The sequence below is a fragment of the Myotis brandtii genome, unplaced genomic scaffold (assembly GCF_000412655.1).
Source record: "Myotis brandtii unplaced genomic scaffold, ASM41265v1 scaffold530, whole genome shotgun sequence".
Lineage (NCBI taxonomy): Eukaryota > Metazoa > Chordata > Mammalia > Chiroptera > Vespertilionidae > Myotis > Myotis brandtii.
Window position 1 is genome coordinate 405,774 of NW_005369943.1, and position 25,922 is coordinate 431,695.

General features: G+C 35.0%; 1 protein-coding gene across 7 annotated transcripts in view; it reads left to right on the forward strand.

The window, feature by feature from the left end:
* PDLIM5 (PDZ and LIM domain 5) overlaps positions 1–25,922 on the forward strand; it is a 228,573-nt gene that overhangs the window by 122,122 nt on the left and 80,529 nt on the right. For 2 of the 7 annotated variants that reach the window (XM_014549008.1, XM_005877784.2), the window contains exons 5-7: positions 3,277–3,294; positions 3,560–3,732; positions 4,352–4,388. In XM_014549008.1, coding sequence (XP_014404494.1) covers positions 3,277–3,294; positions 3,560–3,732; positions 4,352–4,388 — 228 coding nt within the window. Of the gene's footprint in view, positions 1–1,210; positions 1,226–3,276; positions 3,295–3,559; positions 3,733–4,351; positions 4,389–4,940; positions 6,054–25,922 lie in introns of those variants that run through there. The other 5 variants (XM_005877790.2, XM_005877785.2, XM_005877788.2 and 2 more) reach the window with 4 other exon arrangements.

Sequence of the window (25,922 nt, forward strand, 5' to 3'; positions counted from 1 at the left end):
CGGGAGTTGCGGCACAGGAGGCGGGCCTGATACGCAGCGCGGGGGGAGTACGTTGTTTTGAGGTACATTTGCTGAAGTTGACCCCTTCCAACTCTCCCATCCACACTCGTCTAGTATACTTGTTTCAGATAGACGAGTGGGGATGGGAGAGTTGGAAGGGGTCGACCTCAGCGAACGTACCTCAATCAGATTGAGGACATTTTTAGCAAAGGCCAGCTTAGGAGTACCCTAATTAAGTTAATAACAATGTACCGACCTATATAGTTTAAGTTTAAAAAATTTGGCTCTCAAAAGAAATTTCAATCGTCATACTGTTGATATATGGCTCTGTTGACTAATGAGTTTGCCGACTACTGATCTAGGTCCTTTACTATATAATATCAGACATGCTTTTCTGGGTAAATTAGGTTGTTGGTAAAACAGAACTATGGAGTTCCTGAAATTCAGTTCTAAACTTACTGGGATTTGCTTGTGAGTGAGGGTAGTAGTAGTGATGGACAGGGGAGAGTATGAAGATTGAATAATAGCCCATTATTTATGACCTTCTGCGCTTTCTGTATTTTTCATCATAATTGCCACATTAAAAAAGTTAAGAAAATGTTCAAATAGTGCATAATTCCTAATTCAGGATAATTTATGTGTGATTACACTTGCTATTGCTATATACTAATTACATTATGTAAAAGTGATTTTTCTCCTAATCTCTTTGATTTAAAAAATGATTCTAAAACAATTTGTTTTCACATCTTACATCTAGTAATTGTTTTATTCTGTGCCCTTTGTTAGGAATATAATAGGAATTTGGATTTATACTGAAATGAAATTTATAAAAACCTAGAAATTTAAAAAAAAAATAATGTATCTTTCTCTCTTGGTATTAGTAACTTGAGACTTGAATTAGCAATGATATATAAAGTATTTTTCAGTGTTTTGGGAAACAAACAAAAACGCAGATAAGATTGTTGTCCCAATAATAACAGTGTAACAAAAAGTTAGTTTTTACTAACATTTGTTTGTGCTTAACATGATTATTTTGAAGCATGATGCTTGTGTAACATCTTTATGTAAATTCATTGTTTTGAATTTTGTTATTTCATTTTTCCCTTTTCTTCTTTTTCTGGCCTCATCTTTGTCGATTTTACATCATCCTGGGAACATCAATGTCTTCTCTATCACATTTGTGTGTGTGTGTGCATTATTTCTCTTTCAGTAACCCTGGCACCGTGTAAGTACCTAATCAGTGGTTCCTTTTGTCATTTTCATCATTGTCTCTCTGTGACTTTCCATCTTGCTTTCACCTTAACACCACCAGCACATTTTGATAATATCTTTTCATTGCAAGAATTTTCAAATATGTTAAGGAGCTCAGGAACATGTTTTTCATGCTAGAGAACTTCATATGAATCAGTGGGTATGTTTACAGCACCCGCACTTCAGTTAACCCTTAGGGAGATAGATAAATATTATACACCATGTATATTGTTGTGAGAGTTGTAGTTCCAGCCTCTGCCATTTAGTATTTTTTAAAAATATTTGAGTAAACTTGCTGATTTTTAATGTCTGTATTTTGAAATAGTTTGCTCTTGCTAGTTAAGTTTATATTCTATCCCAAATACTTAAAAAAATAAAATCATTGAGATTATTCTCTTTTTTAATCATAGAAATCAGAGTTCTAGAGTTTCAAAGTTTGAAAAAAACTAAATGAATGTTTAGAGACCTCATATCATTTTAACACAAGACCTTTTCTGTGGTGAATGTCACAGAGTATCCAATTGAGTCACAGCTAAAAAAATATTCTTAAGTGGTGTTGTTTACTATTCTTGTCTTAATTTTACACTCTTGTTTTATATTTTTATAGAACAAACCTTTTATAGATGATACAGTAATCTTATACCTGAAATTGGTGTCATTTAAGCATAAACTGCAATCACTAATTATAGAGAAATTTAAAGCTATAAGTTTAATACTAAAATAAAGTTATTCAGGTAATTGCATAAGATAAAGTATTGTCTGCTTAGGAATTTATATCTGCCAAAGACTGTGGTTATGAAGTAATCTATGCCTATTATTTTTTAATTTTGTTTGTTTTAAAAAGGATTAGGTTTTGTTCAATATTCGTAAAAGGTGTTTTAGAGATTTCACTTCTGGTATCTTAAAAATTTACCATAAATTTTAGTAGGTATTACTAATTTTGTATATAAATACTTTTGATGCTGTTCCTTGTATATGCAGATGACCCATAGTTTTAGAGCATGCATAACAAACAATTATTTTGGTAATAATAAAAGAAAATAGTATGAGATCATTACTATTAGGCACTGTGGAAAACACTTTACATACATTATTTATTCCTCAAAACAACCCATTAAGATAGATATAGGCCCCATTTCTCAGATGGGAAAAATCTAGACTTGGGGAAATTAAATGACTTGCATTAAACACACACTGAGTGGAGGATGTAGTACCTGCACTTTTATCTTCCCGATTCTAAAGCCAGTGTTAACATTACTTCTATCATGTTCTAAATGGACAGAAACACTTCTAGTGTACTGAGTGAGACAGTTTTGATAAGGTTCCTTAGGGTAAAGTGGTAAAGTGTACTTCGTAAATTCCCCAATATTTATGCTTTATTACAAGAAAAATTAATGTTCTTAGCAAATTCTGTAGTTTACAGATCCCGTTCACATATATTATTTCATGTAATCCTCAGAACAATGTGACTTTGTATGTGATATTCTTGTTTATAAATGAAAACAGTGAGTCCTAGTGAGATTGACTTGTCCAAAATCCCACCTCTGAAAAATCATAGAGCCAAGATTTACATGAGGTTCCTTTGATAAATATTTTGTTGGTTTATCATATACCATAACTCTTTTTCACTATGCTGATTCTGCACACAGTCTTATTAGGGATGAGGGGTATCTATCTGTACACAAGAATGAGAAAATAACACTTCTGTCCCTTTCCAAAATTGTGTTTGGAATTGCTGGTTTAGCCTGTACTAAACCACTCTTGTTTCATAGGCCTATTGAAGACACGATCATTTAATTTTATGAAAGCTAATACATTTTAGCAGCATATTGGTGTTTATGTGAATGTAGTGCATATCTGTGTGTTTTTAGGCATTACATGAACAACATACATAATTTTAAATTGTTTTATTTTTACTTCTGTGGATATTTAAATTTCTCTTTGTTTCCTTCTTTCCTTAATCTTCTCTTTTCCTTTTCATGTTGGAACTCTCTCTTCTGCTGCCTTCTTCTGTCACTTAAAAAGGAAAACCCCACCTAAACGGTAACCTCCCTGTTGAATAGTTACTTATACTGTTATTTTGTATTAGGATATACGCACCTTTTTTTCTACTTAAAAAAACAATTCCATCTACTTTATTTTAGAAGGGTACTCTTCAAAAAAATTGAAGCTGTGTATGCTTGCAAAAGCAAAATATGTAAAAGGAACACTAAGGATTAAATGTATGCGTTATAAATAATTTGGCAGAGAATATTTATCCTTAATATAATTATAAATTTTTCATTCATTTTTTCCTTCCTCATCCTAGCCCACCGAGAAAACACATTGTGGAGCGTAATACAGAGTTTTATCACATACCTACTCACAGTGATGCCAGCAAGAAGAGACTGATTGAGGATACTGAAGACTGGCACCCAAGGACGGGCACGACTCAGTCTCGCTCTTTCCGAATCCTGGCCCAGATCACTGGGACTGAACATAGTAAGTGAATACCTAGATGAATGTTCTTTTCTACAGAGAAGTAGCATTTAGACAGATAAACAGTTATTAGAAAACAGTAATTTTCCTGAGGCAGTTTGCTTTTAAATTATGCCGTACATAATATGGCTATTGTAAATAAGAAATCAGCCCAGGAGAGTTTCATTGAAAAGTGTAGAAGCAGCAGTAATAGTAGTACTGATTGTAGTATATGACCAGTGACAAGATGATTCAGAAATTTTTTTTTGGTGGCTCTGTGCAACTTGACCATTTGCTATTGATTGGTGCATGTAATTGCTTAAATCAGCAATTTTCAACCCTTTTCATCTGATGACACACATAAACTAATTACTAAAATTCTGTGGCACACCAAAAAGTATGTTTTTTGCTGATCTGACAAAAATAATAGGTATAATTTTGATTCATTTACACCTGATGGCTATTTATTGTGTTGGCTGTCGTCATTTTTTTATTTGACAATCTAGGTCAGTGCCCCTGACTAAATAGTCAGGTATTTCATGTTTTAAAAATTCTTGTGGCACACCGGTTGAAGATCACTGGCTTAAGAGATTTTAAAGTTTAAAAGACAAACTAATATTGCATATTGCTTATTATATTTCAGTGAAAGAAGCTGAAACTGATAATACAAAGAAGGCAAAGTAAGTTGTCCATTTTTTTTTTTTGTAAATTGAATGAATGCTTTCCTTTCATGAATGGTCTCAGTTTGTCATTTGCATTTGCAAGTGTAATGGTATGGCATTTTGTTTTTGCAACCAGAAGCTAAGCATTTAACTGTGGTGCCTTTGTGGAACTTAAATGTACAACTTACAGATTTCATAATTAGTAGATATTATCTGGATTTTATGTCTAAAGTTTATTTAGTATTGAAATAAGTAGGCGGAAGGGTGTGTTTGGAGTGCTTTTTTAACACTGTAGTCTGTGAATGAATTCATGTGATCTTGCAGTCACTTTATTTTGGGCATAAAAATGGATGTTTCCAGGAGAGGGCTCTAATGGTTAATTTTTGTATTTAAAAAATGCTCTCTATCCTTAAAATCTTTTGCTCTTAAATAACACAGCTTTGTGAAATTAAGCTTTAGAAGGCATGTTTTCTGCATGATGAATGAAGTGTAGAAACTTTTTCTTGCTCTTTCTTACGACTCTTCTATCACTTTTCTTTTTTTCTTTCTTCTTTTTTTCTATTTCCACAGGGAAAAGATACCCCTTCACGTGTTTAGCCCCAAATACACAAAATTACGTGACTGGCACCATGAAGTTTCAGCACGTGCTCTTAATGTACAGTGATTTATGAGCTTTGCCCCCTCAAGCAGCCAGCACATACCTTTTCATTCACTTTTTCTTTTCTCCAACTTCAGAACAAAATCTGTATTAAATTTGCCATAAGAAAACAATAGGACCTTTTCTATACTTTTCTAACCTTTTCCTGCTGTTGTGAAAATAAGGAGGATTAACATGTATTGTGCTAGTCAGTAGCTCACAGATGTTAAACCAACAGAGTCTATTAAAGGACTAGAGCTGTTTAGTGGATTTACCTGTTTTCCATTGTTATCAGAGTAGTAACCTTGGAAAAAGAGTTATTTTCGTAAGTTGAATTGGGTCAGACATTTGAAGCAGAGGTGGGTGAGCAAATAATGTCCTTGTCTAATTTGGAAAATAGTTCCTTATGGTACTACCTTTCCTCAGATTACTTTTAAGTTAATTCTTACATAATGTTCAGAGTGGGTTGTGAGTTAAAACTAGAATTTATTAGAATAGATTTTATTATAGATTTGGGTATCTTTTAAAGCAGGTAATTATAATATAGGATGGCTACATGAAGAGGAGGAAGCCCAGATTTGGCTCCCCAAAAAAGGAAAGAGGAGATTTCTGCCCCTGTTTGCAATGGGGAAATATACACTGTTTGTTTGGTTTGGTTAATTTAAAAAAATCATATTTTCTACCAAAGGAAATATTTCTAAGCTGGTGGATATAATTAGGATATAGACAACTTCTAGGCATTATCTAGTAAGTGATAGAAAATATAGCTTTGCTTTGTTTCTAAATCAGAGGAGTAAACATAAAATGAATTGAAATATGAATGCTTCTTTCTGAGATATCTGAGAAACATTTTACTTAGTGATATAAACTATTGTGTATTGCTGCCATTCCTAGTAAGCTCTGTTTTGCAGTACATTCAAGCTAAATATCTGACCAGAAATGCTTTCTGTCTTGTAATATAATGTATAATATTATTAGGTCTAAATGCAATACTAAATGCATTTTGAAGTTTGGAAAAGTATTGTAATAAAGTTGCTTTTAACTTAGCTTTGTACCTTGTTTTCTCTTTCCTTGAAGCTGATAACAATGCCAACCAAGTTTTGTTATAATGTTACTTGGGTAAAATAAAGAATTATCATGACATTTCATTTGGGAAACCTTTTTAATTCTGTGAGGTTAATAAAAGGTGAGTGTGGAATATGATAAAGGCCTCTATTTAACACCCCCCCCCCCCCCGAATTGTTACATTATTTAGCATATCTTAAGTATCATAGACTATGGCACAACCTAGAATTACTCTTTGTGTGAAAATGATTACTGAAGGATCTTGCCTGAATTCAAGGTTCTATTTTAATTTTTTCATTTACTTTAATGTTACCACTGACCAGGACAACTGCCTGATAATTTAGAGAAACTAACATTAATTTCAGTTAGTGATTGATTACTATCTAAAATTTGGCCTGCTCAATGCATTTAAAAAATAATTCTAGGATTTACCTATGCTCATTTCCGCTCTACTTCATAAGATATTAAAATGTCTTTCTTTTACTGCTTCAGTTCTTCTTCATATACTTTGGTGATTTTATCATCCTGACATCAATCCCATTTATGACTGCGTGTCTGGCCTCTATAAGAAATTAGGTGTAGGTTTTCCTATACCTAATAATGCCTTATTGATCTCAAAAGTTGACGTTTGAAAAAAGATAGAATCAAACTCTCATGAAAATTAATTGTGTGGGTAGAGTGAACATAGTATTTTTCAGTAAGAACCAAACTTCTAGAATAACTGCAGAATTGAGAGAAAGAACTATTAGGAGAGTTTTTAGGTAAATAAAAGAAAGTTTCCCTAATCAAGAGAAGAGAATTGTGTATAGAACTTTATAACTTGAAATAGGTGCAGATGAAAATAAGAATGTAATACCTTTTCTAGCTAAAAACTAAGTATTTTTAATGTTGCACTGAAAGTATAAACTTAGATAAATGGAATGGTCTGTATTGGAGTGTTAGGATAAATGTTTAGCCAAGATCACAAAGGACATTCCACTTGACCCTGTCAGATGTTGAATTCTGAAACTCAGTTAATCTTCTGGGACATCTTATATTCCTAGCTTAGAAACTAGCCAACAATTATAAAAGGTTCTTGCAAAAATATTATTGTAAGACTAGTGGACTAATTTATAGCTTGTTTTTGTTTGTCTCTCTTGTACAGACTTTCTTTATCATAGGCTTGTTTTTTAATGTAAAATTGGGAAGTTACTCTTAAGAATTTTCAACATATTTTTCTTAAAAATTTTTAACAGTCAGAAGATGGAATGTCTCCCATACAGTAGTTTTATTACCTCAAAAAATACGTTATTTGTGGAAACAGAAACATATTCATTTTGTGCAACATTATGTCCTTTAAAAAGATTCAGATTAAAAATAACTAAACTTGTTTAAGAAAATACTGCTATTAAAATAGTAGCAGTCCCTTTTTTTATTCAAATTTATTCAGAAATATAGTATGAATTGATTTCCTCCAGACAAATAATTTTGCAGTTGTTGTGTTTTTAATGTGTATTTAAAATTCTGTAAATCATAAACATTCATTTATGAGGTGTCTGCATTCATTTTTCCACATGAGTAATTATTAAATATTTAAATACCAAGCACTGATATGTGCCTGGGATTCAGTAGTGAATAATAGATAAATATATGAACAAGATAATACGAGATAATTGTGCTACCAAGATAATAAAATAAGTTAACATAAGAGAAATTTGGTTTAGGCAGGGAGGGAGTACTTAGATTATATGGGCCTCTGAGGAGATCACCTTAGTGCCATCACCTGAGACAGGAAAAGGGGTCAGTCATGTGATGTCTTGGGGGTCAATGTATAAAACAGAAAGAACAGTGTGCCCAAAATGCGGCATATGAAAACATGATATTTATGCACATAAGAAAAGAATTTGTATTCTCGGTCCTAACCATGGCATTTTATTTTATTTATTTATTTTTAAATTGGAACTTGTCTTTTTATCATATCCAGGGACTTTCAAGTAAAATTAGAAAATGAAGAATCAAGCAGATCAACCAATTTGCTAAATAAACTACATACACTCACCTTGGTAGTGTCAGCCCTGAACAGAGTAATCATTTTAATGCTTTTCCCATTGAGATCCATTGAAGACCTAGAAAAAGCAGGCATTTACTACAGTATATGTTGGTAACATGTATGTAGGAAACAGAAGTGTACATAAAGCCATTTGAAAACAAAACATTCATGTATAGAAATTTGATGTATAATGCTATATTCATAATTAAATGATGAACTTGACAATTAGTACTCTCTTTTTTTATTTTATGCTCACCTGAGGATATTTTTCCATTGGTTTTTAGAGAGAGTGGAAGAGAGAGAGAAAGACAGAGAGAAATATCGATGTGAGAGAAACCCATCGATTGGTTGCCTCCTGCATAAGCCCCGACCAGGGCCTGGGCTGGGGAGGAGCCAGCAACTGAGGTATGTGCCCTTGACTGGAATCAAACCTGGGACCCTTGGGTCTGCAGGCCGACACTCTATCCACCAAGCCAAACCGGTTAGGGCATACAATTAATACTTTTTATAAACTTTCCTACAATTGTTTGGACTCAGACCTTTTGTTTGTGCCATTAAAGAATATTCCTTAAACCAAATAAATACTTCCTTGCTCATCCTTTCCAAAATAGACAGTCACATTTTATTTTATATTTTTCTGGTTAGAATAGTGAAAAAAAAAAACAACACCAAAAAACAGGGAGTGATAAGTTCAGGGTTTTAGACTCAGATTTGTAACTGACTGACTCCTTTCTGCCCCTGAGTTTCCACTTTAAAATATGAGGTTAGAATCAGTGGTGGACAGTGTGATGCAGATACTGCTTCAGTTGAGGATTTGACACCACTCCTGCTGGGTGAGTAGGGGGCATGATAGTCTTCCAGGGTCAGCACCTTCACATAGCACCTCCTGCAATACTGGAGCCTTCATGGAGCTGTCCAACAGCAGTGACCTGATTGGAGAGAGAAGGAGGTTAAAAGCTTGGTCATTTCCACCCAGGTAGGGACAAATTAGAAGGGTCATTCTATCAGTGGTTCTCAACCTTCCTAATGCCACGACCCTTTAATACAGTTCCTCATGTTGTGGGGACCCCCAATTTCATTGTTACAAATTGAACATAATTAAAGCGTAGTGATTAATCACAAAAACAATATGTAATTATATATGTGTTTTCCGATGGTCTTAGGCGACCCCTGTGAAAGGGTCGTTCAACCCCCAAAGGGGTCGCGACACAGGTTGAGAACCGCTGTATCCAACGTTTTCTCTTTTCCATTCCCTACGGGCATTTAATAAGCACCCTCCATGCTGAACTCTGTCCTGATTTTGCTTTCTGGAGAACCTGATCTGCAACAGAATCATAACCTTTTAGATCCCCATTGGGGCCTGGTTTGGGTGGGTTCTCTTCAGTGTGGTTCTTGTCTTCATCTTCTCATCATTCACTCTGTCTTGGTTACCTGTCCCTTCTCCTTAAATCTTCAACTCAGATCGAAAACACCATTTAGGGAAATAAGTGAAAGAGATGATACCAGGTAAGTCAGCCTGAAAGTTATATGAAGTCAAAAGGAAAACATATTTGTTGATTGCATCAGAAGTATCCTGGAGTAATGAGTATGTAAAGGTATTTAGAAATCAAATAGAGTCAGGGCTATATGAATGAGTCAGTGAAATGGGAAGCTTTACAATAGAACATTAGGATTTACTCTTGAGTAAATGTAATGATCACTTGTAACTGGAAGGCAGCACTTAATAAATTATTATGATTTTGTATGTTATAATTTTCCATATGCAGCATTTTAGAATCAAGTGTAGTAGTCATTTAATCGTCACTTAATACATTTTATTTGAGCATCTCTGCTTTTTTCTTCACATCCTTTAAAGTTTACCTCTAGTTCTCTGGGAAGAGATGCTGATGCTGAGTAGCCGTTGAGAACGTATAGATAACACAGATATGACGAGGCCAGCAGAGTGCTCCTGAGGGACTAGGGATGCTAAATATCATGCCCTGAATCAAATGCCAGTGGTGTGCCACTGAGAACGGCACTGAGTGTGAGTGCTCCCTCTTCCAAAGGTTTCCTTGTCCCTTCCTAAAATGCCAACCACACACTGTCACCCACAGTGCACCACCCTCAACAGTAGAAATCTTTTCACTTCTGAAGTTACATACTATATTATTTTCACCCTTTTTTTGGCACCTCCTTTTCTAATTTGTATTATGGATATTTGTCTAATAGTATAAGCTGGGAAGAAAAGGCATTCTAACATGCATGGTATTTCTTCCTGGATGCAACTATAGTTATGCAAGTAAAGCTCTGTACATTGAATATATAATTCCATGTATATAAATGGAAATATATTAGAAATGTATATATAAATACTAGAGGCCCGGTGCATGAAATTCGTGCACTTGGAGGGGGTGGTCCCTCAGCCCAGCCTTTGCCTTCTTGCAGTCCGGGAGCCCTCAGGGGATGTCCAACTGATGGCTTAGGCTGCGGGGAGTCTAAGCCATCAGTCAAACATCCTTAGCGCTGCCACGGAGGAGGTGGGAGATCCCGCCACTGCTGCTGTGCTCACCAGCCGTGATCCCGGCTTCTGGCTGAGTGGCGCTCCCCCTGTGGGAACACACTGACCACCAGCGGGGAGTTCCTGCATTGAATGTCTGCCCCCTGGAGGTCAGTGCACATCATAGCAACCGGTCATTCTGCCGTTTGGTCAATTTGCATATTAGCCTTTTATTATATAGGATAATATACAAATATATAAAAATATAAATTCAATTTGAAAGTGGGTGTTAGGATTGTAAGATTCATCTCTGGTCAACTACTTAAATTAGAAATGTACTGTATAAGCTCAGGCTGCCATAACAAGACACCACAGATTTGGTGGCTTACACAACAGAAATTCATTTTCTCACAGTTCTAGAAGGTAGAAGTCCAAGATTAAGATGTTAGCAGAGGTGCTGTGTGAGGCCTGTCTGGCTTGCAGATGGCCACCTTCCCCCGCCGTGTCCTCACGTGGCCTTTCCTCTGTGCACACAGAAGAGCTCTGGTGTCTGCCTTTTTTTACAAGGACAGCAGCCTTACTGGATTAGAGGCCTACTGCTATGACCTCAGTTACCTTTAATTACCTCCTTTGAGGCCCTCTCTCAACATACTGTCACATTGGGGTTAGGCTTTCAGCATATGAATTGGGAGGTGGGGTATTGCACACAATTCAGTTCATAACTCCAGCTGCCTTTCCATACTAATAGTTTGGTGGATTAGCATGTAAAACAAGTTTTCCTTAAGTAGAATCACTGACTTGGACTTAGTTGGAAGCATTGTTCCTCTGCTCTGGTGCCTCTTTTCTTACTTTGGGGGCAGGTATTTGTCTCCCTGACTAGAGTATATAAGCTCTTTGAACACAAGGATTTTAGTTATCCCACCATATTGGGCACTAGCTAGCACTAAAAAATGGTTCTACTGGTGCATAATTGCATATTTCTCCAATCCCTTAATTGTTGAATTTTAAGGAACTTGTTTACAGCACAGTATACACAACTTTTAGTTGAATATAAATTCCATACAAGGTCAAATTTTCATTAAAATGCCAACACATTAATATCTGCACTGAAAGTAAAGTGGAATAATACCTACGTTGTTTAAAAGGAGAATTGTTGTGCTTTGTGCAACCTAATTGCCAAAAGTTGACACATTTCCCCTGATGGTATCTGTTTGTTAAATAGTCATGGAAGACTTTTTAAAAAATTAAATGAAATTTTGTTTTTGGATTCATCTTTCTTTGTGTTTTTGTCTCTTTCAACATGAATAGCCCAGTGACTCCTGAGAGGAGACAATACATGACTCATTTTAGAAACAAGTATATGAGAAGCTTAGTGTTCTGATTGGATAAACCAATACAAATAATTTTATCATTTCAAGGAAATGTTTGAAGTTGAGTCTATTTTACAACAGCCATATTATTAGTAAACTACTAATAGTGGAAAGCTAATTAATAATATATGGCTTACCAGCATAGAGAATTATGGGAGGCCTTAAAAAAAATCATTAAAAGATAATTCTTTTAAAAACATAGACTTCGGCCCTGTTCAGTCTCCAGTCAGGGTGTGTAAAGGAGGCAACTGATTGATATTTCTCTCTCATATCGATGTTTCTCTTTCTCCCTCTGTCTTTAAAAAAATCAATAAAATAACAAATAAAACATATTCTCAGGTGAGGGTTAAAAAAACATATGTTTGTAAAATACATTATGCCCTAGCCAGATTGGCTCAGTGGGTAGAGCATCAGCCTGGAGACTGAAGGGTCCCGGGTTTGATTCCGGTCAAGGGCACATGCCCGGGTTGCAGGCTCGATCCCGAATAGGGGGTGTATAGGAGGCAGACGATTAATGAATCTCTCTCATCATTGATGTTTCTCTCTCTCCCTCTTCCTTCCTCTCTGAAATCAATAAAAATATATTTAAAATAAAATAAAATACATCATTGTCAAGCATCATACAATTTATTTTAAATTAAATGCTGATTTTTTTTTATCTCACCCTTTTAAGACTTTTTACTACATAGGAAAATATTTATCTAATAAGCAGATTAGATTAAATTTTTTCATGCTTAGATAGGTCTATATAAATAAGTATATGGTAGTATTTTTATTTAGCAAAAATGTATATTAATTATCATGATGAAAACATACTTTTTATGTCTTTTAAATCTTGTTTAAGAAATGATAGGTTCTACATATATTGTGAAAGAAAAAATGATAGTTTCTGATTTTTTATATGATATAGATTTGCAAATTTCAAAGATTTAAAATACTCATCAAGGGAGAAGTGACTGCCTATCCTTTCAGTAGAAAAATGATTCTAATCCAGGCACCAGTTACATTACACAAAACTGAAACAGTTATGGGGGGAAAATATCCTCTTACAGGCTGTCCCATAGCACTAAATAATGCCCGCATGATTTCTAACTGAAGGCTATCAGAACAGATCTTAAGTGACTTCTTGAACAGAAACTACATAAATATTTCTAAACATACTCTTTTTACAGTAAGTTTTTAAAAATTTGTGGCTGTTCACAAATATCATACAACCCACATAAAATAAGTGAATGAAGACACAGTTTGCGGACCTGTGCCATGCCTTTGTTATTGCTGTGTTTTACAAATGTATTGCGCTCTTGTTGCATACCCTTATTAAGACTCATACCATTTGAGTAAGTTATCTAAAATTACTATCCTTTATAAGCTATGCATAGAAATCACAAATCATTCCCTAGTCTCATATTCTTACATATTTTCATGAGGTAAGAATTTAACAATTGAATTTGTCCCAAAACAAAGAACACCAATCCTTCCACAGAATAGTCTAATTTTATTTTATTTATTTTTGTTAATCCTTACCTGAGGATATTTTCCCGTTGATTTTTAGACAGCGTGGAAGGGAGGGGGAGAGACAGAGAGAAACATTAAATGTAAGAGGAGACATGGTTGCCTTCCCCACATGCTCCGACCAGAGCCGGGGATCAAGTCTGCAACCGAGGTATGTGCCTTTGACTGGAATCGAACTCGGAACCCTTTAGTCCATGGGCCGATGTTCTATCCACTGAACCAAACTGTCCAGGGTGCATAGTCTAATTTTTAAAAATAAAACAATATCAGCCAAATAGAATCTCTTAGCTGATATTATATAGTACATTCCTGCATAGTATGTTCACAAACCTGGAAAAAAAGACCACAAGCCAAAATAAAAATGGGTATATAACCAAGTAATAATTTTGTCTATTGTAAAATCTCCAGTCAGGTGTGTAAAGGAGGCAACTGATTGATATTTCTCTCTCATATCGATGTTTCTCTTTCTCCCTCTGTCTTTAAAAAAATCAATAAAATAACAAATAAAACATATTCTCAGGTGAGGGTTAAAAAAACATATGTTTGTAAAATACATTATGCCCTAGCCAGATTGGCTCAGTGGGTAGAGCATCAGCCTGGAGACTGAAGGGTCCCGGGTTTGATTCCGGTCAAGGGCACATGCCCGGGTTGCAGGCTCGATCCCGAATAGGGGGTGTATAGGAGGCAAACAATTAATGAATCTCTCTCATCATTGATGTTTCTCTCTCTCCCTCTTCCTTCCTCTCTGAAATCAATAAAAATATATTTAAAATAAAATAAAATACATCATTGTCAAGCATCATACAATTTATTTTAAATTAAATGCTGATTTTTTTTTATCTCACCCTTTTAAGACTTTTTACTACATAGGAAAATATTTATCTAATAAGCAGATTAGATTAAATTTTTTCATGCTTAGATAGGTCTATATAAATAAGTATATGGTAGTATTTTTATTTAGCAAAAATGTATATTAATTATCATGATGAAAACATACTTTTTATGTCTTTTAAATCTTGTTTAAGAAATGATAGGTTCTACATATATTGTGAAAGAAAAAATGATAGTTTCTGATTTTTTATATGATATAGATTTGCAAATTTCAAAGATTTAAAATACTCATCAAGGGAGAAGTGACTGCCTATCCTTTCAGTAGAAAAATGATTCTAATCCAGGCACCAGTTACATTACACAAAACTGAAACAGTTATGGGGGGAAAATATCCTCTTACAGGCTGTCCCATAGCACTAAATAATGCCCGCATGATTTCTAACTGAAGGCTATCAGAACAGATCTTAAGTGACTTCTTGAACAGAAACTACATAAATATTTCTAAACATACTCTTTTTACAGTAAGTTTTTAAAAATTTGTGGCTGTTCACAAATATCATACAACCCACATAAAATAAGTGAATGAAGACACAGTTTGCGGACCTGTGCCATGCCTTTGTTATTGCTGTGTTTTACAAATGTATTGCGCTCTTGTTGCATACCCTTATTAAGACTCATACCATTTGAGTAAGTTATCTAAAATTACTATCCTTTATAAGCTATGCATAGAAATCACAAATCATTCCCTAGTCTCATATTCTTACATATTTTCATGAGGTAAGAATTTAACAATTGAATTTGTCCCAAAACAAAGAACACCAATCCTTCCACAGAATAGTCTAATTTTATTTTATTTATTTTTGTTAATCCTTACCTGAGGATATTTTCCCGTTGATTTTTAGACAGCGTGGAAGGGAGGGGGAGAGACAGAGAGAAACATTAATGTAAGAGAGAGACATGGTTGCCTTCCCCACATGCTCCGACCAGAGCCGGGGATCAAGTCTGCAACCGAGGTATGTGCCTTTGACTGGAATCGAACTCGGAACCCTTTAGTCCATGGGCCGATGTTCTATCCACTGAACCAAACTGTCCAGGGTGCATAGTCTAATTTTTAAAAATAAAACAATATCAGCCAAATAGAATCTCTTAGCTGATATTATATAGCACATTCCTGCATAGTATGTTCACAAACCTGGAAAAAGACCACAAGCCAAAATAAAAATGGGTATATAACCAAGTAATAATTTTGTCTATTGTAAAATATGGAATATTTGTAATTTACCTCCTTTCATTTTTTTCTGGTGGATTATACTATGCAAAAGCTATTTTTGTGACTATAATGTAGAGGTCGCCATCTATTGAACATAAATAATTACTGCACTTTACTTCCTTATGAGAGTAGTACTTTAAAATTATTGAAGCAAGAAACATAGTTCCTACTTACCATATATATTTTCACACAGCAGTTGTTTAATTCTCTGCTTAATTATGTAAATACTCATGTATGTTTCTCAAATTAAACTGGGAATACTATCACATAAAGATTTTTTCACAAAGATCTGTGTTTGTAATATGCAAAAATTGACTTTCATAGTCCAGAATATGCACTAAGTTTCCTAGAAGTTTTTCTTATCAGATCAGTAACACTTCTTTCATAATGCTGTTTGGATAAATTCTGTCCACTTTACCTCTAGAGAGATAAATAACACAACAAAATTATTTTATTGAATTAAACCAGAAAATAAAAGGAACTCGCCTTCTTGACTAGAACTCAATATGGAAGACACTTCCTGCAGTTTACTTTTTTAAATTCAAAAGAAAATCATAACTTAAAATGAATTAGGAACACTGATATTTGGCAATTTTTACTGTGATGTAAGGCTTAATTTTCTACTTTTTGCCACTATTCAATTTTACTACTTCAACCCCATTGAAAGTTTCAGAAACCCAAGTTTTTCTACCTTTATTTTTGTGAAAATGTGTTCTAATAATGATTTTTATTAAAAAAATGAAATTATATTACATAATATAGTATAAAACCTATGGCAGGTATGTATATTTTGGCATCTTCATTTTTCTTAGTCAAATTAAAGAACTACTTCAAATTACATTAATCTTAAAAGCATTCTCAACTGTCCATGTCTCCCCTTTTGTATTTCTCTATTTTTATATCTATTAACAACTATATGCTGGGTGCATCTTCTATGTCCAACTTTATTGATGGGTGTTCATTTCCCAGATGCACCTAATTAATTACTCCTGAAATGTCTTTATTTATTTCTTTAACCAGAAGACTGCGTTAAAGCTAGGATGATACTTCAGCAATTTTTGAGTTAGTGGCACACATTTATTTTGTCTTGACATACTTTAATTTTTTATCCCAATATCCTAAGTAGTTCATAAGAAAAAAAGTGTTTGAGAATATTTCTGAAAGATTTTAATGGCTTCAAGTAGTTGTATATCACTGCTTAGATAATGGATGAATTTGAGGGTTTTTAAAAAATATATTTTATTGATTTTTTACAGAGAGGAAGGGAGGGGGATAGAGAGTTAGAAACATCAATCAGCTGCCTTCTGCACACCCCCTACTACGGATGTGCCCGCAACCAAGGTATATATATATGCCCTTGACCGGAATCGAACCTGGGACTCTTCAGTCTGCAGGCTGACGCTCTATCCACTGAGCCAAACCGGTTAGGGCTGAATTTGAGGTTTTAATACAAAGAAGTAACACTTTTAGACTCAAACTGAGCATTTGCCTAGAGCACTGTAGTCAAACATCTCATTAAAATCAGCAAATCTCTTAGCAGGGATATTGAAGCAATACCCATGAATGTTAGAAAATGTACATCCACACGTGCAAAAAAACCCAAAAAACAAAACACATTTAAATGTGAAAAATAAAACAACCAGATAACATTAATTTACGAGATAAAAAGTAATACATTAAAGTGATGTCCAGGGTTGTTATGAAATTAATAAATGTTCATTGTTGAAAGCTATAACTAAGCAAATAAAAATCACCCAAAACTGAAAAGACTTTGCTTTATTTACATTCTGGAGGGAATTGAAGCCCCAGATAGAAAGTTTTTTGAAATTAACTCTCCATAGTCTGTTTTTCTCAATGATTTAGAGAACTTACAAGTGAGATTTGCTAAGTAACATTATGTGCATTTAAAAAAAAAAAAAAGAGCGTGCGCGCGCGCACGCGCACGAGAGAGAGAGAGAGAGAGAGAGAGAGAGAGAGAGAGAGAAACAATCCCGGAGAATGGGAAAGAAAATAGAAGACTGGGAACAGGTCAATATAATACTGGTTTTCAAAGAAAGAAAAAGTTTAACTTTAAACTATAAACTAATTTGTGGTTCTGGGTGATGTCCGTTCCGTCTTTTAGTTGTATTTTTGAAGTGGTTGTTTGCGGCAGCAGTCTGCGGTGTTTACCTATGCCGCCATCTTGGTCTCCTCAAAACTCCTAGAAGTTTTTCTTATCAGATCAATAACACTTCTTTTATAATGCTGTTTGGATAAATTCTGTCCACTTTACCTCTAGAGAAATAAATAACACAACAAAATTATTTTATTGAATTAACCCAGAAAATAAAAGGAACTCTACTTCTTGACTAGAACTCAATATTGGAGATATCTCCTGCAGTTTACTTTTTTAAATTCAAAAGAAAATCACAACTTAAAATGAATTAGGAACACTGATATTAGGCAATTTTTACCATGATGGAAGGCTTAATTTTCTACTTTTTGCCACTATTCAATTTTACTACTTCAACCCCATTGAAAGTTTCAGAAACCCAAGTTTTTCTACCTTTATTTTTGTGAAAATGTGTTCTAATAATGATTTTTATTAAAAAAATGAAATTATATTACATAATATAGTATAAAACCTATGGCAGGTATGTATATTTTGGCATCTTCATTTTTCTTAGTCAAATTAAAGAACTACTTCAAATTACATTAATCTTAAAAGCATTCTCAACTGTCCATGTCTCCCCTTTTGTATTTCTCTATTTTTATATCTATTAACAACTATATGCTGGGTGCATCTTCTATGTCCAACTTTATTGATGGGTGTTCATTTCCCAGATGCACCTAATTAATTACTCCTGAAATGTCTGTATTTATTTCTTTAACCAGAAGACTGCGTTAAAGCTAGGATGATACTTCAGCAATTTTTGAGTTAGTGGCACATATTTATTTTGTCTTGACATACTTTAATTTTTTATCCCAATATCCTAAGTAGTTCATAAGAAAAAAAGTGTTTGAGAATATTTCTGAAAGATTTTAATGGCTTCAAGTAGTTGTATATCACTGCTTAGATAATGGATGAATTTGAGGGTTTTTAAAAAATATATTTTATTGATTTTTTACAGAGAGGAAGGGAGGGGGATAGAGAGTTAGAAACATCAATCAGCTGCCTTCTGCACACCCCCTACTACGGATGTGCCCGCAACCAAGGTATATATATATGCCCTTGACCGGAATCGAACCTGGGACTCTTCAGTCTGCAGGCTGAAATAATTAAGCTATTTCTGGTCAGAGAAGTTATATGAGTAATTGATTTTAGCTGTTAATATTAATATGGGCTAGTTCCTGGACCTAAATTCATAGCCATGTCGTCTTCTTCCCCAAACATTCTTTTGTCTCAGGCCTTATAGATTAGCAGTGGTCTCTGTTCATGTTTATTACATATTGACATATTATACATAATAAATAAATAAATCCAATAAGGTTTTAATACAAAGAAGTAACACTTTTAGACTCAAACTGAGCATTTGCCTAGAGCACTGTAGTCAAACATCTCATTAAAATCAGCAAATCTCTTAGCAGGGGTATTGAAGCAATACCCATGAATGTTAGAAAATGTACATCCACACATGCAAAAAAACCCAAAAAACAAAACACATTTAAATGTGAAAAATAAAACAACCAGATAACATTAATTTAAGAGATAAAAAGTAATACACTAAAGTGATGTCCAGGGTTGTTATGAAATTAATAAGTGTTCATTGTTGAAAGCTATAACTAAGCAAATAAAAATCACCCAAAACTGAAAAGACTTTGCTTTATTTAAATGCTGGAGGGAATTGAAGCCCCAGATAGAAAGTTTTTTTAAAATTAACTCTCCATAGTCTGTTTTTCTCAATGATTTAGAGAACTTACAAGTGAGATTTGCTAAGTAACATTATGTGCATTAAAAAAAAAAAAAAAAGAGCGAGAGCTAGAGAGAGAGAGAAACAATCCCGGAGAATGGGAAAGAAAATAGAAGACTGGGAACAGGTCAATATAATACTGGTTTTCAAAGAAAGAAAAAGTTTAACTTTAAACTATAAACTAATTTGAATTTGAGGTCACCTGGAAAAAAGTTTAGAAGGCATTCTTAGAAGCACGGCTAGGGAGCACTAAGAACAGACGGCAGAATGACCAAGACCTAGAATTAAGTTCTCAGAAACAAATCACATCCAACTCTATTAACACATTTTGGATAGATTGGGGGAAGTGCTAATTTTAGCAAGTTACCAAAGAAAGACTCTTAAGTCTAATCGAATTTAAAAATGAAATGAGGCTAATGCCGGCAGGTGTAGATTCATATCAGGCTGAGGAAATGTAACCAAAGGATATTGTTTAAAGGTTCAGTCAGTGACTTGGATGAGGAGCCCTGCCGCTTACTGCCTACATTTGTGGGTATCCTGAAGCAGGAAGGAATAGCATACATATTCCATTACCAGTATATTGGAAGTCTAGGACAGTGGGCCAGATCTAGTTTTTAAAAACAGAGAAAGTGAAAGAAAGAAAAAGAAAAGTTTGATATGGTTATATGTAGTTTGTATCAAATCATTCTAACTTTTGTGGGACATAAGGGGAGGGGGAGATAAAGTTAGCAAAAACAAATTTTTTTTAAATTATGGATTTTAGAAGAAAATAAACCCAATATGAGTTAGTTGTATAATATGGCTCCTAAAATTATAAGGCAAGCCATAGTTCTATTCCACACTAGCTCTAGGAAAATCTCATCTGGCACATATTATGTTTAATCCTTGGCATTAATCTCTGACAATTACGTAAATAATCCTAATAAAATCAACTGAAAAACCATGGAATAATTAAGCTATTTCTGGTCAGAGAAGTTATATGAGTAATTGATTTTAGCTGTTAATATTAATATGGGCTAGTTCCTGGACCTAAATTCATAGCTACATCTTCTTCCCCAAACATTCTCCTTTTGTCTCAGGCCTCATAGATTAGCAGTGGTCTCTGTTCATGTTTATTACAAATTGACATATTATACATAATAAATAAATAAATCCAATAATTGCCTTGTAGGTTGCTATTTCTGGGAGAAGTTATATGAGTAATTGATTTTAGCTGTTAATATTAATATGGGCTAGTTCCTGGACCTAAATTCATAGCTACATCTTCTTCCCCAAACATTCTCCTTTTGTCTCAGGCCTCATAGATTAGCAGTGGTCTCTGTTCATGTTTATTACAAATTGACATATTATACATAATAAATAAATAAATCCAATAATTGCCTTGTAGGTTGTTTTAAGGGATTCAGATTCTTGTCCCAATTAAATAGGAAGCCAAATATAGGATTTTAATCATGGGAATAACACCTGGTGTATGTTTTTAAAAGATCACTCTGAATACTATGGAAAATTGATGTAAGGGAGAAATAATGAAAGCAGGAGAGTAGTTCTATGTATTCCCTTAGTTCAGGCAAGAAAGAATAGTGGGTTAGGCCGTGGAGGTACTAATGGAGATGTAGAGAATTGGATGGGTTTGTATTTTGCAGGAGTGTGGAAATACCGGGGGTTGTGAGGTAGATAATGGAATATTGCTGAGTCGGCGAATTTGGTAAGACTTAATCCAGTCCATAAAATTGGTAAAAGTCAATTCATTATAGTAAAAAAAACTAATAGATTCAAGAGGCAGAGGAATTAGAAATAAAAAGAAGGTTCTTAAAATCCAGATCTTAGACATGTTATACTTGTTGATAAGAAAGTAAAGGTTATGAATTTGGGAGTTCGTGGCCGAGGAATTGCAGAATTAAGATAACCTAGGAATTATGGTTGAGGTGAAGAAGTCAAAGAATTTAGTAGTCAGGCTATTCAGTGATTCAACGTGATAACATCAAAGTCATCAAGATAGATGATTGGAATTGAGTAAAGAGAAAGGCAGTGAGCCGGGGGCTAAAGCAAATAGGTGAGGTAGAGGCAAGAAAATGCATATGTAGCTAGTGAGTGGGATAGTCTGATGACAGAAGCCTCAATGGATTTGGGATTTTAAAGAGTCAAAGATGACTCATAACGTTAGAAACAATAATGAAGAGAAGCTTATATCACCTCCAGGTTTATAAATGTGTGTGATGTGGGAGAAAAGGAATCTTTGAAGGAACTGCAAGGAAGATGCAGAATGATAGAGGGTTTTTGAGGGCTAAGAGGAATGGGAAATTGATCAGATTAGGAGATGCACAAAACAGTGAAGAAATTAGAGTCCAGGAATGATGGGTCACTCAAGGGGATTGCATTTCTGGTTGTGATGGGTAAGCAGGAATGAAACTATGATGGGCTCATGGTCTGTTCGAAGAAAGCGGGCACTAGGCTGTAAGCTCCATGAGGGCAGGGAGTTAAAGTGGGCATAGAGTATGTGATGATGCCTGGTATGAAAGGGCAGTTCAACTAATATTGTTGAATGAATCAGTGAATGCAGGGTGTGACTGAACGGCAGAACTCCTCATACATGACCCAAAATATTCAGTTAAAGAGTATGTATGTAGCCCTTGGCTTTTCTTCTTTAACATTGGCAGGACACTCTTGCTATTGCATGAGGTGCTATGGTGGCTTTAAGACACTTGGACTCGCAGTGGCATTCAGACAGATTCATTTATATTTTCAAATAGGTAACAGATTGACTCAATATTGTTTATTGAATAATACATCCTTTTATTCTGAATCTGAAAATCTACTTATATCATACATAAATTCTTTGGATAACATTAGGCTTATGGTAATACTATAAAATGGTAGATTTTTGCCCATAGAAGAAGCTCTTCCTAATTGCTAGAAATTGCTGAAATCACTTACAGGAATGATCCAGGGAAAAAATTGGTGATGCAAAGTGAGGGCCGCTAGGGTTAGTGGGAAGTACCCTGCAAAGTTACTGAGGGTGTCAGGCTATTATCAAGGCATTGTTCCATGTGATTTTTAAGTTGATATACCTTAAAATCTTTACATTAGATAGGTATTTTAGGTAGGCATAGTATAATATATGCTTATTTTTTTATCTTTAGAACCCATATTACATTTTTCCTGAAGAGATCAAGGAATAGTATAGATGACTTAAGAGTTCACATAATGTTAAGACTGGACATTTAATAATGGTGAAATAATTAGGGAAAGCAGCATCTGAAAAGCATGTCAGAGTTAAGGCAGCATTTGATAGTAAAGAAAATGGGATATATCAACCAGGAGCAAACTCGTACTCCAGCACAAATACTAAGTTCCACTTCCTTCAGAAATCTCACTTTTGTTTCCCTCTTTTCCTTGCTTCAGTAAAGTGGAAAACTCCAAGAAAAAGAATCCCTTTGAGCCAGTCCTTTTTCTTTGCCCTCACAAAAGATAAAACTCATTTTGGGTGGTATTTTCATGTTTGATAATTTACTTCATGATCTTTAACCTCTGCCAGTCAGCGTTCTCTGCTCACATCTGTACAGAGCAAGGATGCCCCTGCTTGCTGATTTTTAAATTCTCTTCAAGATGCCATGCATAATAAATGTAGAACTAGCAGGTTCAAATAATTTTAGACTGCTAAAGAAACAAAAGCTATTGAAATCAATCAATTAGCTTGTGATTAAGAGTGCCAGAAATTTACAGCTGCGGTTTCGTTCAGTTTATTTTCTAGAAGGGAAATTATAGTTGCAGGTGAACACACTCACTCTATTTATTGTCAGGAAGCCAATGGAAGATACTCATTTTTCCAGATGATTAGAGGTTTCCTTGGCTGAAATAAATAGCTTTGCTGTGCCAATGACTCTCAAAAGTTGAGCAGGATTACTGTATGAATGTTTGCTTTGTGGAAGAGTGAAAACACCAAGGACAGTTTTATTGTTTTTCTGCTTTACCTACTATAAAAGACATTTTTTAAGGTTTCCGAATTTCTCCTCTAATGGAAAACTTGCCATGTGGAGATGTAATAAGTCACACTGTTTGATTATTTTATGATGTTTACTAGAGGCCCGGTGCATGAAATTCGTGCAAGTGGGGGGGGGGTCCCCTCAGCCCAGCCTGCACCCTTTCCAATCGATGATTGAAATTGAGTAAAGAGAAAGGCAGTGAGCCGGGGGCTAAAGCAAATAGGTGAGGTAGAGGCAAGAAAATGCATATGTAGCTAGTGAGTGGGATAGTCTGATGACAGAAGCCTCAATGGATTTGGGATTTTAAAGAGTCAAAGATGACTCATAACGTTAGAAACAATAATGAAGAGAAGCTTGTATCACCTCCAGGTTTATAAATGTGTGTGATGTGGGAGAAAAGGAATCTTTGAAGGAACTGCAAGGAAGATGCAGAATGATAGAGGGTTTTTGAGGGCTAAGAGGAATGGGAAATTGATCAGATTAGGAGATGCACAAAACAGTGAAGAAATTAGAGTCCAGGAATGATGGGTCACTCAAGGGGATTGCATTTCTGGTTGTGATGGGTAAGCAGGAATGAAACTATGATGGGCTCATGGTCTGTTCGAAGAAAGCGGGCACTAGGCTGTAAGCTCCATGAGGGCAGGGAGTTAAAGTGGGCATAGAGTATGTGAGAATGCCTGGTATGAAAGGGCAGTTCAACTAATATTGTTGAATGAATCAGTGAATGCAGGGTGTGACTGAACGGCAGAACTCAGGATACATGACCCAAAATATTCAGTTAAAGAGTATGTATGTAGCCCTTGGCTTTTCTTCTTTAACATTGGCAGGACACTCTTGCTATTGCATGAGGTGCTATGGTGGCTTTAAGACACTTGGACTCGCAGTGGCATTCAGACAGATTCATTTATATTTTCAAATAGGTAACAGATTGACTCAATATTGTTTATTGAATAATACATCCTTTTATTCTGAATCTGAAAATCTACTTATATCATACATAAATTCTTTGGATAACATTAGGCTTATGGTAATACTATAAAATGGTAGATTTTTGCCCATAGAAGAAGCTCTTCCTAATTGCTAGAAATTGCTGAAATCACTTACAGGAATGATCCAGGGAAAAAATTGGTGATGCAAAGTGAGGGCCGCTAGGGTTAGTGGGAAGTACCCTGCAAAGTTACTGAGGGTGTCAGGCTATTATCAAGGCATTGTTCCATGTGATTTTTAAGTTGATATACCTTAAAATCTTTACATTAGATAGGTATTTTAGGTAGGCATAGTATAATATATGCTTATTTTTTTATCTTTAGAACCCATATTACATTTTTCCTGAAGAGATCAAGGAATAGTATAGATGACTTAAGAGTTCACATAATGTTAAGACTGGACATTTAATAATGGTGAAATAATTAGGGAAAGCAGCATCTGAAAAGCATGTCAGAGTTAAGGCAGCATTTGATAGTAAAGAAAATGGGATATATCAACCAGGAGCAAACTCGTACTCCAGCACAAATACTAAGTTCCACTTCCTTCAGAAATCTCACTTTTGTTTCCCTCTTTTCCTTGCTTCAGTAAAGTGGAAAACTCCAAGAAAAAGAATCCCTTTGAGCCAGTCCTTTTTCTTTGCCCTCACAAAAGATAAAACTCATTTTGGGTGGTATTTTCATGTTTGATAATTTACTTCATGATCTTTAACCTCTGCCAGTCAGCGTTCTCTGCTCACATCTGTACAGAGCAAGGATGCCCCTGCTTGCTGATTTTTAAATTCTCTTCAAGATGCCATGCATAATAAATGTAGAACTAGCAGGTTCAAATAATTTTAGACTGCTAAAGAAACAAAAGCTATTGAAATCAATCAATTAGCTTGTGATTAAGAGTGCCAGAAATTTACAGCTGCGGTTTCGTTCAGTTTATTTTCTAGAAGGGAAATTATAGTTGCAGGTGAACACACTCACTCTATTTATTGTCAGGAAGCCAATGGAAGATACTCATTTTTCCAGATGATTAGAGGTTTCCTTGGCTGAAATAAATAGCTTTGCTGTGCCAATGACTCTCAAAAGTTGAGCAGGATTACTGTATGAATGTTTGCTTTGTGGAAGAGTGAAAACACCAAGGACAGTTTTATTGTTTTTCTGCTTTACCTACTATAAAAGACATTTTTTAAGGTTTCCGAATTTCTCCTCTAATGGAAAACTTGCCATGTGGAGATGTAATAAGTCACACTGTTTGATTATTTTATGATGTTTACTAGAGGCCCGGTGCATGAAATTCGTGCAAGTGGGGGGGGGGTCCCCTCAGCCCAGCCTGCACCCTTTCCAATCTGGGACACCCTGGGGGATGTCCAGCTGCCGGAGATGAGGCCTAAACCGGCAGTCAGACATCTCTCTCACAATCCGTGACTGCTGACTCCTAACTGCTCACCTGCCTGATTGACCCTAACTGCCCCCCCTGCCAGCCTGATCACCCCTAACTGCCTCTGCCTGCCGGCC